We start from the raw sequence: 16,753 nt of genomic DNA on the forward strand, positions 1-16,753 counted from the left end.
GGATATTACTGCAGACCACTTGAGTCTCAGGAAGCTGCCTGTCAGGAACAGGGATGTTGACTGATCACATCCATGCATGTAAAGCTTGATCTGACATTTAATGTGAAGTTGGCTGGGCTAAGGGCAAACCACAACTTCACAAAGCCAAAACCAGTCATGTAGCTGGTTTTTACCATGCAGCCTAAAAATCCACACAGCACAAGCTGGGTTGCATCAATGTTAAAGTCACTGCAGGATTAAGTGCTCCATTCTCCCAGGAAGACAAGTCCTCAGTGACTAAGCCAGTCATCAATGCAAAGGGGGGTACAGGAACCCCAGGATTTCTTCTCCAGCTGTTCAACTGAACTTAGTGCCAGCATCACATCCTCTCCTTATCCCCTTAGTCATATCCCAAAGATATCCCTTGCATCTGAGGGTTTCAATAGTGAGGCCTGTCAGCCTAAAGCAACCTCTGAGGCTAATGGAATTTATTTGGATTCCCTGGGATTCACACAGCTGGAATTCAGACTGATTGCACTCTGATGACTGGTTCAGGACAGTCACAAACACTGAACAAGAAGAAAACCTGAACTGTTCCCCCTCCTTAGGGATCACCTCAGAGCAGGAGTGTCCTGTGCCAGTGAGACTGTAGTGAAACTTCACCAGAAACTGCTCTGAAGCCAAAGCCCAGCTCTGCACTATCCACACCTCCAGAGCACTGCTCTTACTGGGCTCTTATCAAAGGTATTTAGAAGGTTCTAACATAATTTAGAAGTATTTATAAAGCATTCACCCATCTGTTATCCTACTGTTCTGACTCTGCAATGCTTCAGCTGCTCTGACTCAACTCTTCCATCTGGAGATGCTACCAGACCAACTGGAAAAAGCAGAGCAAACAGCATCAAAATTCCCAATGAAACAAGAAGTCAGGAAAAAAGCTGTAATACCTTTCCTTTTAAAAGCAAACAAACAAGCAAACCCAGATTTTTATTGTTAACAACACATATGCTACCAGGCAGTGGATCAAGTAAGATGATGGGAGATAAATGCAGTGTGGTAAAAAAAAAAACAAAAAACCACAAAACACCCACTAAAACACAGAAAACATTTTCTGCATGGCATTTCATTGCAGATGGACCAGCATTTAGTTCCTAAGAATAAAAGGTTAACAAACCTCCATCCCACAAGGTTGCCCTGAAACCTCCTTTTCCCTCAAGGCAACTCAGATGGCATCCTTTACATAAGATGACATTTCAGACCTTTCAGTTCACCAGACAGCAGTTTCAGAGCCTAAATCTAGGCACCAATTTCCAAAAATAGTGCCCTGAATTCTTATCTATGAGTTGATTACATACCAGCTAAAATTACATTGGAACACAGAGGAAAATTAAAAGGCAGTAATCAGAACACCAGATCTATAGGGCTGATCTTACTTCAAAATGTAATGGACTTATTATATTAGTGTATTATTCTACTGTTCTTCTCCCAGCAGCAGTCCATGAGCACTTGTCTTGGACTGAAACAGAGACTCTTTGCAGAGTTAAATTATTAAGAATTTCAATATAAGAGACTGGCACTTGAAGGTACCTTTTTCAGAGGGTTAGAGAGGACAGATCTATCTGACTGCCCTGGTGTCTCAGTAAAACAATTAATAATGTTAAAACCCCATCTAAAGGTTGAATTTTCAAAGCTTTAGAGAGGACAACAAAACTGCTAGAAAATTCTTATGTTTATGGGTTTTACAAAGCTGAAGTTTGGTCCATGTCAGACCTCATTTAAATTTCTTCATCATGTTTTTCACCACTATTGATCACCCATCACAATGCAACACCATTCAATTCTCACTAAACCATGTTAGAAAACTATTTCAAATCAGATTTGCAAAGGACTTCACATTTAAAGAACAAGACAATTTACTTGGACTGATTAGGTGCATCAAATACTGTGGCCTTTATTCAAAGGTTTTGGCACCTAACCTGGTATGCACTGATATTCTAGACATAATTAAAGCTTCTTGAAAAGAAACTTAAAAATCCTTTATTCAAGGAATACACCAATAATTTAGCAGCAAACATCTGACAACATCTTTAGAAACAAATATTCTTCTCACTACTGAATGTCTTTTGACAACTCCAACCTCGTTTTTCTGGTATAAAAATTATTTTCAAGTATAACGGGGAAAAGCCTTAAAAAAAAGTTATTATGCCTTGTGAAGGATCTTTCACTCATTCCTTGTGTTTTCTTGAAGAGTTCCAGCCTATTCCTTCAGGGTTTTTTTTGTTGCCAATATTTGTAATTCCAAACCTTTGCCACTCAACACGCTGTAGCCACAAACTTTCAGACTCTCCCAAGCTAAAGAGAACCAAGCCCTGTGAAAGCAACAGCAATGAAGAGAGAGATGCATACCCATAGACACCCTCAAAATACTTACAGTCTTCATCCAAGAATTTATACTGTATGTGTTTCTTGAAAAACTCCTGTATGGATCTACAGATCTCCTCGTGCTGCTTTGAGATATGATCGTAGTACTGAGTGTAGTCCCTCTGTGATATACCTGCCAAAAATTTCAGGTAATTATAATTGTAAAGAACTTTAGGCATGCAAAAAAATCAACCAGAAAAAAAAGTAGAACACAGAAGATGGGGTTTTCCCAAGTTTCTACCATTATTAATGACTTACTGTTTGGCTTTATTCTGTTATACTTAAAAGTACCTCCATTAGGAATCTCTTCCTTGAACAGCTCTGTCCTAAATCTTGTGAACTTCATTTCATAGACACACACTTTGACTATTTTAAAGTGAATTTCAGAGGGAAATTTTCCCTGTATTTAGATTTCCAGCTTCCATCTTTTCCTTTCAGTTTTATTCCCTTTGGTTACTCTGGTCAAAAACCTTGTTCTGCATATCACATGTAGGGATCACAATTTGGAACCAAGAAATGCCAGGGTTGGAGCCTAACCTTGCACATTAGCAAAGATGATCCTTGGATACCACAGATTCTCATTTAACTGATTTTTTTAAGTGTGGAATAACATATGCCTATTTGATAAGGCACTACAACTGGAACTCTAACCCCCTAAATCACTGGGATGGCATGCAGGCCAGTACCTTGGTGCTCCCATTTGCTCCCTCAAGGCCTTTCTTGCCTATGTAGACAAACCATCCCTCCTACAAGTTCTTAATTTCATACATTTGTCTACAAGACACTGGTTTAAGATGACATCAAAAGGATTATACACTTGCATGCATCTTGACTGACAAGAGTTCTCATACAGGATGTGTCAACATAAAATATTGCAATACCCTGCTTGACAAATGTCAAATCCAAGACCTGCCCCATGACTGCAGAATGAGTAATTCAGTCTATTTACATACAAAAAGAGACAGATTTTCCCAAGGAAGATGTATCAGGTCAGTTTGCTGTTTTAACTATATACAAAACACAATTTTACTGTAAGACAATGCTGACTTACTGCCAAAGATGTGCTCTTTTTCAGAATGTTCATATAAAAAGTTTATTATGTCAGTGGAACTTTGAATTTTTAGTACCACAGCAAAGCTTAACTTGAGCCTAAAAAAAAAAAAAGTGAAAGATGATGGCATCTAAGGGGATGCAGATGTGTAACTGGAAAATCATTCACTATACTGCAAATATCATTCCTTAGTTTGACTGACAGGCTTATTAATTTTAAGAGTATGGGAACATATTGTGAAAAATCTTGGAACTATCTTCAGAAATGCAGCTGGAGTGCTAGATTTAAAAAAAATCCCATACTGGCAGATCTACTAGGTTTCAAAACCTGGTCATGAAATGTACAGAGTACTTAATTAGCCAGTGTACAAATGATTTGAGGTATTTGAAGGTCAATATTAATATATATATATATGTATTCTATAATAAATGTACATTCAAATGTTTTAGAGGTTATTACAGTAATGTGTATCTCTGGCAGTTGTGGTATTCCAGCATCACAAAGCAGAACAGGATTCAGGGCTCCTCCCTTCAAAAAGCTCTGTCAGGAGCCATAAGCAATACAGACTTAATGGGAAATCTCTGCTTTTAGGAAGATAAACTTTGTTATAGAGAGATGTAATACACTTGCAACTGGCACAAATGGAGAGAAAATGGGAAGATGAGCATAGGAACACCAGAAAAAACAGCCAAATAAAAGGGCTTAGGAGAATGGTGTGTGTTGACAGCACTTGAATTAGCACAGCTCAAATATCTGTGTGCAGCTCCACAAATTGGTCAATGAAGAACAGGGAGTGTGCTCCTAAAGGTTCACAGAGGTGGGGCTGGATGGAGCTGACAGCTCCCACTAGGTACAAAAAGGCAAAAGAAGCCCACACTCACCATGGTAAGACAGGAGAAACAGTGAGAACTACACAGAAATATCTTTGGCCTTCCACATCATCACAAGGAACCCTGGACAGGCCACATGTGGATATGGAGCTTGGTGCTTGTGAATATGTAGGCACGAGACAGGCAAAGTGAGAAAAAACCTAGTTTGTCTTAAAGGAAAAAAAAAAAAAAAAAAGAAAAAAAAACCTTCCCTTCCTTCCTGCAGAGTCTGGATTTGCTCCATCACTGCTTTAACACTTCCTTGTTAGAAGAGTTCAGGCAGAATGATTCAACCTTGTTCAGAACAAATGTGCACTAATCCTGTGCTATTTGAGTTTCTATTTGTCTCTAAAGACTTCATGGTAGACCACACCAAAATCAAACTTCAGAATAGTAATTAGCCTGAAATTAAACCCCTCAATTCAAGCACCTGTATGTGCACTGGGTATTTCATTTCCTGCTATAGACAGCAGAGAATAGTCAACACAACCAGAAGAGTGAAACTGAGCTAAATTTACCCTAAATTACCCTAAATTTACCCTACTCAGCTGCCTACAAGACATGCTCTAGCACAGTCTGCCTGTTCTCCAGCTGCCAGAGGTCTCTCTACCCACCAGCTCTGTGCATACTGTGGATGGATACCTTGGCTCTTCAGTGCCACTTGAAACATTTTACATTTAGGATTCTGCATCTCAGTAACAGAACAACGGGTTCCAATTAAACTACACTGAATTTAATATGAACTCAAGACACCTCCTACCCCTGTGGAAATGTTCTGACCTCCCCAACCTTCTGCATATAATATCCACATGGGATCATGTATTTGCAGCACAACACACAACTGCCTCAGTATTCATTCTGCAAGTTGGAGGTAATGCAATTTGCTCCTGAATATAAAAGACTCACCCATGAAACTGTCTTTTGGGTGAAGTTTCTGAATTAATAATTAAATTAAGAATTTTCCCACTGTAATGGCAAGCATGCTGTGCTGTCAGGCTTTTAAATACAGTGGAAAGTGAGATGTGGTAAACCACATTTTAAATTACAGAAAGAAGAAACCATTAATTTCAGAAATGAGGTGTGGAAAGAAAGAACTCTCTTCAGACTTAGCTCTTATACAAGGAATCAGAGAAACTCCTCAAAACTTCATCTAATAATTTTGTTTTTAAGAAATTCCTTACCTAAAAGCTTGTTTTCCTTGACAAAGCATCTGAATTCTGCACCAGGGATTAATTCACACCATTTGCGAAGAACAAGCTGTGGAGGAAAAACAAATGACAAAGCATTGTTTCAGAAAAGTAACAGCATCCTTTAGTCAACAGGTCTGCTTTTTAGAGCAACAGTTTTGCTGTAATGATGACTGCTGATATTAGAAAACAAAACAATCTTAAAGCTGCAGTTCACATAATTATCTTTGCAAATATTTCAAAACAATTAGATTTAATATTAATTTCAGAGAATCACAGAATGCTTTCAGTTGGATCTCTAAAGACCCTATACTCTAAGCTAGCCTAAAGCAGAAAGGTTCAGACTGGACATAATAAACAGTGAGGATTGTCAAGCATTGGAAGAGCTCCTTCACAGAGGTAGTGCAGCCTCCACCCACTGAGGTTTTCAGACCAGATTTTATAAAATGCCAAGCAAGACAATATGATCTCATTCCCTACCCACTTTAAGCATGAAGATGGACTAGACACCTCCTGAGGTCCCTTCCCACCTTAATTATCTTATGCTCTTCCACTTGGTACAGTATTTACGACTGGGAAATCATTTATGAAACAACTTCCAAGTTACATTAATGATAAAGCATGGAAAATAAAAGCCCTGCTGTACAGCACAACAAATTTGTCATAGAATTGGCAGAAAGTTGCTCCCTAGTCAAAGGAGCTGATGAGCAGAATTAAATTTATCCAAATCAACCTCTATTCTGGTAGACACCCAAGCAGAATTCTGTGACGCCTTTGAAGGCGCAAACCAGTTAAAATAAGGACACAGGACAGAAATAGAAAGCAAACTATTATAGTCAATAGGACAGACTGCCTGGGAATTAAAGCATCTCTCTGGCACTTTCTCAAGTTCCTGTATTTCCTAAGCTGAAACATTCTGAAGGCCTGATGTTTTTGAAGGCCCCAGTTACTGCTACTAGATGCTTTAAACCCTTTAAACTGCAGCAAAAAGCTTCAGTAACCAGAGATGACATTCCTAATTAGAGTGTTAACATTAAACTCTTTGTTCCAACTTTTAGATGTCCTGTATCTTTAAAGCACACTTGATAGTGCTTTAAAATAAAACAGAGTTCATTCACTTTCGAAAAGCCCTTTAAGCCCACAGCATGATGACAAATGTTATATTTACATTAAAACTATTATTAGAGAGATGACTAGATGTTACCATAAGAGCAGTAGCTCCACATTAACAGTTTAAAGCATCTATAGCAGAACATTTTGATCTGGTAACAAACATAGGAAACAAGATGTGACAGAGAAGTTCAGGATGTCCCCAGCCACTGGAACAAGCCTCACCCTTGGTAACCTCAGTGTGATGTTCACAAGCAGCTCACCATCAAGAATGCATGACTCTGAGCTACTGAACTTGTCCTTCCTGTCACAACCTGACAGACATAAGAGGACATTGCAAAGAAGCTTCTCAAGTCTTCACTTCAGCCCACCTAATCTGTAATTAAATGAACTTCTTATGACCTGCAGTGCTGAACCAGACTTCCCTTCATATCAAAAGCAACACGAGTAAAACAAACATAACACATTTAATGGACAGAAACCCAACCACAAATGTCACCCAGCCTGTGAGCAATTCTTTTAAATTACTTTGAAATCATGCAAGGAGTCCTACCTCATAGTTCAAGGAAGGATCAGGGGAATCATCAGTACAGTGAATAAATCTGGAAAAGTAAGGTACAGGCTTCAAAATCTGCTTTACATCTAAGATTTTAGCTGTGGTGAGAAATATAACCCTAAACTATGAAACATAAGAACTACTGTTAAATTATTTCCAAAATGTACAAAGCAAGTAAATGCAATACACAACAACTCTGCTTTCAACAATTATCATGGGGAAAAAACAGAATCATCACCTCTTTTATTCTACTGCAATTTGGAAGCACTTAAATCCAGAAAGGGATGTGTCCAAATTGTCAGTGTTTATTCACTGTTGATTTATTTCTGTTGGAATCAACAGTGCAGCTCCTTTCCCCTTGTATTGTTAGGATGGCATAACTGATTCTCAAAAAACCCAATAAACTTGAGCAATCTAATCCAGTTTCACTGCAGCATGTTTTCCCAAGTATTTTTAATGTTTAACTTCCCAAACCACACAACAAAGACACATCATCATGCCTTACAGCAGTTCATTTCCATGAATAAAGGATGCAAAACAGTGCTGCTGCTCAGCACTCCTGATTCCATAGCATGGTATCTTTCCAAATTAAGAGCCTTAAGAAATGTTCTTACAAATCTCTTGAGAGTGGGAATAAACAGAACTATTTCCACAACTGCAAGCAGATGTCAAGGTTTTGTCCCTTGTGAGGAGCAGACTCTGTCAGCCTCCTTTCAGGAACTAGCAAGAATGGAGGCAGTTACGAGCCAAGTCAACTTCCATGTACTTTTTTGTCATTTTACAGCAAACCTTACAATAGATTCTGTAATTTTCAAAAGGTATTCACAGAAGAACACGTTTTTCTTCCAATTCTACTCCCTGACCTTATTGGCAACAAACTACTTGGAAGCACAGAACTGTGTTAAGGGTCACTGCTGAGCAATAGTCCTAAATGCAATATTTATAAGATCTCCTTTTGGCAGTGAACTTCATTCAGCAACCCAAAAGTCTCACATAAACATTGCATTTGCAAGACATGGCTGCCCAGCTTTTGGTTTGAAGAGCTATTGTAAGAGTTCATTCTGTATGCTGCCAGCAGAAATAAATTTCACACATTTTAGTTTAGACTTTAATATCCACAACACACAGAAAAGTAGGGCAATACAGGCAGGCTTTCCAAAAGCACAGTGATCAAACACATCATATATATATCTGTAAGCCTGTGTAAACAGATAACATCCCTCAGCTACAGTTTAGATTCCCCACAATTTAAGATCTGTCAAGGCAACAGAAACAAACCCATAAGAGCTCACAGTTTTGCTAAACTCAGAATTCCTCCCTTACTAGACTATATGCCTACCAAGCTGAAGAAAATATCCCACACAAACACAAAGCCAATAATAAACTCCATCTACAAAGGCAGCTGAAGTCCAGCACATGGAGTTTACAGTGCCTGCCTGTACTACCTCTCACAGATTCTGTATCTGAGATTGGGGTACCAGCAATCTGCTTCATTCCAATAACAGCCTTTTCCAGCACTCAACAAATCCCAGCCTTATAATCAAAATTATTCCCTAACTCAACCCTCAAATATTTTGGGTAAGAACTATGTGGGTAAAAAGATTCCTCTTTCCTTGTAAGCTAGAAAATTAAATCCTTGGGTGCCATCCCAAGCCCCACAGACTGTGCAGGTATCAATGCCAAATCAAGCAAACAGGCAAAAATATTGTAAAACACAGTAAGGGTATTTTTTTGAGTCTTAATGACACAGGACTGAGTATAAATAAGGAAAATAAATGGGTGAACACAGCACAACACAAACTCATGTTTTTGTAATTTAATTTTCCTTCTTAATATTATCATGACTTTTCATTGACAAAAGGCCACCTTTGTTCAGGGAGTAAATTGTAGGTGACTTGAGGTTGCAATTTTTTTCTTACCAGCTCATTGTAGCATTTATTGCTGAGACCCATCTGAACTGGTGTATTACAGATGGCCTTTTGATCTCTAGAGGCACAATGCTAAGTGGGGTGTCTTCAACCCACATCCTATTCAGGTTTAGAGCTACTTGAAAGAATAATCAGGAAAATGTCAGGAACCCCAAACAGAGACAGCCTGGGCTGTATTTTCTGAAGCTTCTGCATTTTGAATACTGTGGGTGAAAGGATCAAACTCTTTGGCTGTGTTGTGGTCAACAGCTTTTTTACAGAGTTACATTTATAAGTCAAGACCAGAAGGATCAAGATCTCTTTATATGTGGCAGCTCTGTTAATTTCCAAATGCAAATACTAGACCACAGGACAGGCCACACAAAGCCATTATGCAGCTTGGTTTTGAACACTGAGAACAGCAATTTAATAAGGTTGGCAAGTTTCTCCAGTACCTATCCTGCTAAGAAAGCCAGGAACTCATCTGCAAATCACTGAGATAATTAGGAACTATTATGAATATTATGAGAATTGAAAATTTATTCTGTACCTGATACTTCCCTGCTATTATTGCACAGTTTATTTTAAAATCTTATTTTAAAAAATAAGGAGAAGCTTTTAACAGCCTTTGAACTGTATCTTTATTCCTTGAATATTAAACCTTGCTGGAACTTTGAGGCTTAAAAGAAATAGGAAAATTCATACACCACTCAAAAGAGAATCTTGTACTACACTGTAAATTGCTAGAAAAAATGGGCAAGAGCAAAACCTCCAAAAAAAAAAGAATCATCATCAAAGGCCTCATTTTGCACATCCTCTCATGTGGAACTGCCTACCTTGAAACAGTTTATATTAAAGCCTAAACTAACAGCTCCTGCAAAAAGATCACTGGAGTGCTGAGGCACATTCTTCATGATCCAACACTGCCTCCTATGTTCTGTTAGGAGAACACAGGCTGTTATTCCTTCACATCTCAAAAAGCTTTGATATTTCCTTGTAATTTGGAATTCAATATTAAAAGCATTAAGTCTGGCATCAGAAATCTTGTCAGAATGCAGGGGCATTACCACATCATTAGAAATACTGCTAATATTTCTACCAGTCTCAAGGTGAGTAATCAATCATGTTTTAACAAAACACAGTCCACCCATTCTAACCTTCTAATAAAGGAGAAAACTGTATTTTACACCAATACATCCATACAGAGCTTTTTGTTCAAAAGAAGATTTTTAATCACTTAACAAAATTCCCAGTTAGAAAAGATTTTTTAATCATATATACTCAATGCTAAATTTCTGAAAGCCTACATTAATGCCTGAAAAATTAAGATCACACCACCCACAAGATTTTTTTGTGAACTCAGCTAAATAAAATACAATGCTGACTTTGAAGCAGAAACAACATCAACTGCATTAATGAGTACATCATTCTGAAGTCTTTGTTAATTAATTTTAAATTAACATGCTGGAAAGATAATTCATCACTGTGAACTTTTCAACCAAAGTGCCAGCACCATGAGAGAATCCAAACTTTTAAATAGCCAAAGCAATTTAAGGATACTCAGTATATCTGCATTGAGTCCATACTTTTTAATAGTTTGTATTGAAGCTTTACATGGTTGAAATTTTCTTGAAACTTGAGACAGCTGAGAATTACAACAAGACCTGAACAATGTTTAGAGTCAGACAGGACATGGGAGAGGAAGAAAAAGGCAAACAAAGTGGTTTGTCTTAAGTACTGCATCACTGGCTCACATTTCTAGGTTAAAAACCAGATCTATATTGCAGCACATTTACCATATTACAACCCATGAACTGAACATTTAAGTTCATATAACTGAACATGAAAAAAACCCAACAACAATAAAAAAAGTGTATTCACCATTTCAGCTGTTACTTATGCAGGGCAAGAAACCTTTAGACCATACTGAGTATTATTGATGAAGTAGAAATATAGTGCATTTCTCCTCCCTCCAAGCAGTCCTTCCAAGGGATTTGGATGCATTATGTATATAATTTTCATTTGTTCAGCACTTCAGATTCTTATGCCAGCTACATTTTTAATTTCTGCTTGCTAAGGACTAGTGAACTGGCAGCTAATCAATAGAATAATTAAGGACGACCACTGCTCCGATTTAGCAATAATCATTGCACTGCTTGGGGACATTCTGTACAAATAACTTTGTAATTTAGAAATACCAAGCTGAGACTGGACAATGATATATGATTTAATCAAATATGACATATTCATAAGTTACAAGATACACATAGAGACCAAGGTGATTTCCCACAATCATGTCATAAGCTTTAATTATTCACCACCTTAGTTATGCTACCTGGTTGTCTTATCACATTGGGAAAGGAGCCTAAATGGACTGGACCTGCAGAGTTTGAGGTGTTGCCTTTCTGCAAGAGGTTATTCTCCCACAGCAGGATCAGGAGAAGGGAATGTGCCTGCTATGGACTGCTCAGCCACTACTGCTCTTGTGTGAATTTAAGGTGAAACCACAAGTCAATAAGCCATGCTGTGAAACCTCACACCACAGCCACCAGAATGTCTTCACTGCCTCTCCCACCAAGCCAGTGCTGGCTGCAGGGGGTTAAGTGAAGAGCTGAGGCACTGACTGGAACTGATAGAAGATAAAACTGGGCAGAAAATGCACTGATTTCACCATCAGTGAACGTGGTTGAACCAATTCATTCTACCATACAAAGAGTTGCCACATCTAAATCAAGTGGCACTTGCTGAACACTTGCTTGTCTCCAAGACTCACTAGAAAACAGTTAATCAAACAGAAATTCTGAAAGGAGCTCTGGGTACTTTTTGTTTTCTTTACACATAAGGACAGAAAATATAAACTCCGTATTATTTAACATTCACAAAGGGATGATGCAAAATGTGCAGTTCTTTTCAGACCCACAAGAATCAGTCCTGAAAGGCATTACAACAAAAATTTTGCTGTTTTTAACTCTTGTGAGCAAGCCATTCCCCAGCTCTTATTAGGGAAAACCATGAAAAGCAGCTCCTTGGGAAGGCACCAAAGGCTTCTGAGAATTCACTCACCTCTGACATGTAACCTATAGATCTCTCATCTCCCCTATTCACACAGAATCACTAGGTTGGAAGAGACCCTCAAGATCATCAAGTTCAACCCATGCCCTAACACCTTAACTAAACCATGGCACTGAGTGCCACATCCAGTCCTTTTTTAAAAACAACCAGGGATGGTGACTCCACCACCTCCCTGGGCTGACTATTCCAGTATTTTATCACTCTTTCCATAAAAATCTTTTTTCTAATATCCAACCTATATCTCCCCTGGCACAGCTTGAGACTGTGTCCTCTCATTCTGTCAGCTGATGCCTGGAGAAAGAGACCAAACCTCACTTGACCACAACCACCTTTCAGGGAGTTGTAGAGAGTGATAAGGTCACCCCTGAATCTCCACTTCTCCAGGCTAAACACCCCCAGCTCCCACAGCTGTTCCTCACAGGGTTTGTGGTCCAAGACCCTCACCAGCCTTGTTGCCTCCTGTGAAGGCACTCAAGTGTCTCAATGTCTATCCTAAACTGAAGGGCCCAGAACTGGACACAGCACTCAAGGTATTTATTATTATTTATTTGGATTTATTAAAGTTCATCTTACTGGATTCTGCCCATCCATCCGACCATTCCAGGTCTCTCTGCAGAGCCCTCCTCCCTTCCAACAGATCAACACATGCTCCCAGCTTAGTGTCATCTGCAAATTTACTCAATACCCTCATCCATGTCATCAATAAAAATATTAAACAGAACTGGCCCCAGCACTGATCCCTGGGAGGCCCCACTGGTGACTGGAAGCAGCACCATTCAGCAGCACTCTCTGGGCTCAGCCATCCAGCCAGTTCTTGACCCAGCACAGTGCTCCAGTCCAAGCCACGGGCTGCAGCTTTTCCAGGAGTTTGCTGGATGACAGTGTCAAAGGCCTTGCTGAAATCCAAACTGCCCTCTCCTGGATAACAGGGGGACCATTCTGCTCCCTGACACCATCTACCATCCCAGGAGGACAGCTGTTCTGAGGACAAGTCTTTCCACCAAAGACAGGGGCAAAGAAGGTGCTAAGCACCTCCACAATCTCCTCATCTGCAGTTAAGTTCCCTCCCTTATTCAATAGAGAACAAGGGTTGGTCTTACCCTTCCTTTCATTCTCTGTGACCCCAGAATCATGAATTCTCATTCTTCACAATTGTTTCCCAAGCCCAACATAGTTTTCAAACTGTTTTATCACTCCAATATCTTCTCTCCTCCTCCTCAGTCTCTTCCCCAGCATCTCCTGGCATTGCAGGTTAGGCATGATGTAAAACCCAACATCAGAATTGGACTTACAGCCCTGCTGTCAACAGCCCCCTTTTTTTCTCAAGTACCAAAAACTGAGGGAAGAGAATCTCATTAGAGTTGCAGGAATAAAAAAGAAGGCAGTTGCACAGCATTAATGTAACTGGTTTCACACTTCAGAAAGACAATTTTATCAAGACATAAGCCATTTGACACAAAACTTACACCTGTTAACCCCCTATAAGGCACCTAGAACAATGGCTCTGCATTTGACTGAGTCTCCTAAAAAATTCTGTAATGTAAATAAGCATTGAATAATTACTGGAAAATAATCTCAAATACCAAGCCATGGATTTCCCCTTTTCTTTGAAATTCTGCTTGCCTAAGGGAAAAAAAAAAAGTAACCATAGTAACAGAAATATCAACTCCAGTAATCTCATTTTCTTTCAGAAGAATGCTGTATTTCAAAAATGAGTGACATAAATCAATGGAATGCAAGTTCTACAGCAGGAAACTGTTCCTATACAATTAAGTACTCTCTTCATGTGAGTAGATAAAAATCAACCCCAAGCACATAATATTTTTAATTTTATCTCTATCTGCTATCCTCAGTCACCTAGAATATATTTGTTCAAAGAGCTACAAGAGCTTGGGTTTGGAACAAGCTCTAGAAATACGTGAAATATGGTAGCAGAAGTTTCACACATCTTCCAGGCAGCCACACAAACCTCAACAGCTTTAAAACACAAAAAGGACATTATAAAGTCACACTGTATTACCATATGAAGCAGCACCAATAAGGAAGGTAGCAACAAGTAAAAACCAAGAGGGGTGGGAAGGCAAAACATCTCAAGAATACAACATGGCTTGCTCTGGAAAGGTGGTCAAAAAAATATGGTCTTAGTCCATAGTGTCAAAGCACACTGGTGGCATTTACTTGAATGTCTTTCTGGTTTGCTCTTGGTTTTTTCTGGCTGCATATAACTAAGATTGTCTGCTGGAAATCTACTTACGGCTGAGTGAGGTCACGAGTTATGAAATCTGAACTCTTGAAGAGGAGGAAGATGTCACTGAGAGCTTTACACTTCAGAGAGCTGTTCATTGCTATCCAGTAGGCATCCTAAAGAAACAGAGATTACCTGAAACACACCTTTATTAGCAGGAGGGACTGCAAACTTCAAGTCTATCGAAATATCATGCAACGTTTGAAATACAGAAAAGTGTTGGTGTTTTTTTTTTTAATTTCAAGGAAAACTTCATTAGTAGTTAAAACAGACAAAATTGCTATTGTTTTTCTTATGAATACTCTGATGAAAGCAGAGCAAATTCATTTTCAAAATTAAGATTCTGCCTTACTGCTTCCAGGAACTTTCTTGGAATGCTTGATTGAACACAATGACTCTTGAGAACACAAAACAACAATATTTGGGTGTACTCATCCTTCCATTATAGTTAAGAGTACCTAAAATTAACTAGAGGGAAGTTTATTGCCTTTTTTTGAAACTGTGGCATTTTTCATCTTTATACCATGTAAAGTTTTCAATTAGTATCCTGAACAAGAAGAACCTGTCCATCACACAACCATCTGTGACCAGGATAAAGGTTTTAGATAGGAAAGTCAGTGCTGCCATGCATCAGCCTCCCTAAAAATGCACCATCACCATCTAGTGATAGGAAAGATACCAGTGAAGTGGTGGATTTCATTTAGATTAATGAATTCACCCCTTTAATGGTATCTTGTGTATCACTTCTTCCTTCATCAGAATCACTAGGTTCTTCTCCTTTCCAAAGCATTGAGAGAAAACACAAAAAATTCTGTATGACAACATCTGTTACAAGATGAGTAGTACAAGGAAGTGAGCATTCTTACCCTTGGAGCACTCCAGTTGAGTTTAGGAAAAACACTGCCACCCAAGGAAATTATGGCTTCTTGAACTTTAGCTGTGAACTCAGGAAATTCTGGTGCCTGAAAGAAGAGCAACAGCAAAAATATAGATTTCAATTTATACAATTTTACTTCACATGTAATAGTGAAGTGTGGCCATCTTTTAAATACTATTAGAAATATATATTGCATTAGAAAATAGTCCAAAATCAGTAGGAGCCCCAGAAACATAGAGTACAATAAAATCACTTAAATAAATCACTTTATCAAATCTGTCATTCTTTCAATCAGAGAAAAAGGAAAATGCTCCCAGTTCTCACTCTCACTACTATCAAGTATTTAATGAGAAATCAAAAAACATCCTAACAGTCACCATGAAGTACACAACAGCTGGCAAAAATACAAGTCAAATAACCAAACTTTAAATCCTTACCTATTGGTTTATATCTTATGGTAGATTGTTATGTACAAATAAGATCCAGCAATATTTCAACTTTTAAAGAGTGATTTTAGAATTAAACATCTTTATCAGTTCATAGGCAATTAGAGTGACAGCTGTTCATTTAAACCCTGGTTTTATGAAATGTTAGTAATACTTTTACTAATCAGCTCTTAAATTGAGTCTTAAAGTAGCTGCTTAACATTACATTGATTCAAAATAGAAGACAACTGCAAAGGTTGGACTAGAAAACTTTGTCTTATAAAGAACATTGAAAATGTAAGACTGAGGTAAAAAAAAACAAACTTGTCATGTTTTTCCAAACTCTACCCTGAATGTGGTGCTACAGAAAAAAAACCAGGTTGCTGACCTTTAAAATAATATGAAAGGATTTGAAGTATATGTCAAAGATTTTTCATGTAACAGGATTTATAGCAAGAAGCATACAGGAACAGTATTTCTGTCTATTCCATTCAAAAGTAACTTCTAGGCTAAAGCTAACTGATGCCTCTCAAACAACACAACCATCAGAGCCATACAAATGAATAAAAAAACTCCTATATTCTGGCATCTCTTCACTGCAGCTTCCCCAAATGCAAACACTTAAAAAAACCTCCTCACATTTTAGTGCAGTGACCTAGACTGAACTTCAAGCATTCTGAACCTTTGTTTCATACATTACCTGGTCTCCATGGGAAACTACACTTTGAAAACTGAAAAAAAACGCTTCTCTAATTTTAAACTTTCAGTCAATTCTAGAAACTGTTCCTGCAAGAAGTAGAATTCTGCATTCTGATCCAAGCTTCTCTTGTTTTGACAGGAATCAGGAGTCCTACTATGTATGTAATACAAGCACATACTAAGCCTCCTTTGGAAAATGTTACCAAAGTGTCATTTGATTAACACAAGGGGATAAATATACACACAAGAGGAAAGTTTCTACAACTGCATAAACAAGCTGGACTCCATCATTTCCTGAATTTTAAATGCCTGGCTTTGTAATCATTAATATTAATGCAAGTTATTCTGAAAACAG

General features: G+C 38.3%; 1 protein-coding gene across 1 annotated transcript in view; it reads right to left on the reverse strand.

Moving 5' to 3' along the window:
• Positions 1-16,753, reverse strand: part of CDC123 (cell division cycle 123) — a 32,164-nt gene that overhangs the window by 9,617 nt on the left and 5,794 nt on the right. Inside the window, exons 5-9 of the mRNA XM_079304381.1 lie at positions 15,264-15,359; positions 14,407-14,513; positions 7,171-7,219; positions 5,502-5,577; positions 2,411-2,533 (exon numbers count right to left, since the gene is read on the reverse strand). Coding sequence (XP_079160507.1) covers positions 2,411-2,533; positions 5,502-5,577; positions 7,171-7,219; positions 14,407-14,513; positions 15,264-15,359 — 451 coding nt within the window. The remainder of the gene's footprint in view (positions 1-2,410; positions 2,534-5,501; positions 5,578-7,170; positions 7,220-14,406; positions 14,514-15,263; positions 15,360-16,753) is intronic.

Source organism: Erithacus rubecula, assembly GCF_903797595.1.
Source record: "Erithacus rubecula genome assembly, chromosome: 4".
NCBI lineage: Eukaryota > Metazoa > Chordata > Aves > Passeriformes > Muscicapidae > Erithacus > Erithacus rubecula.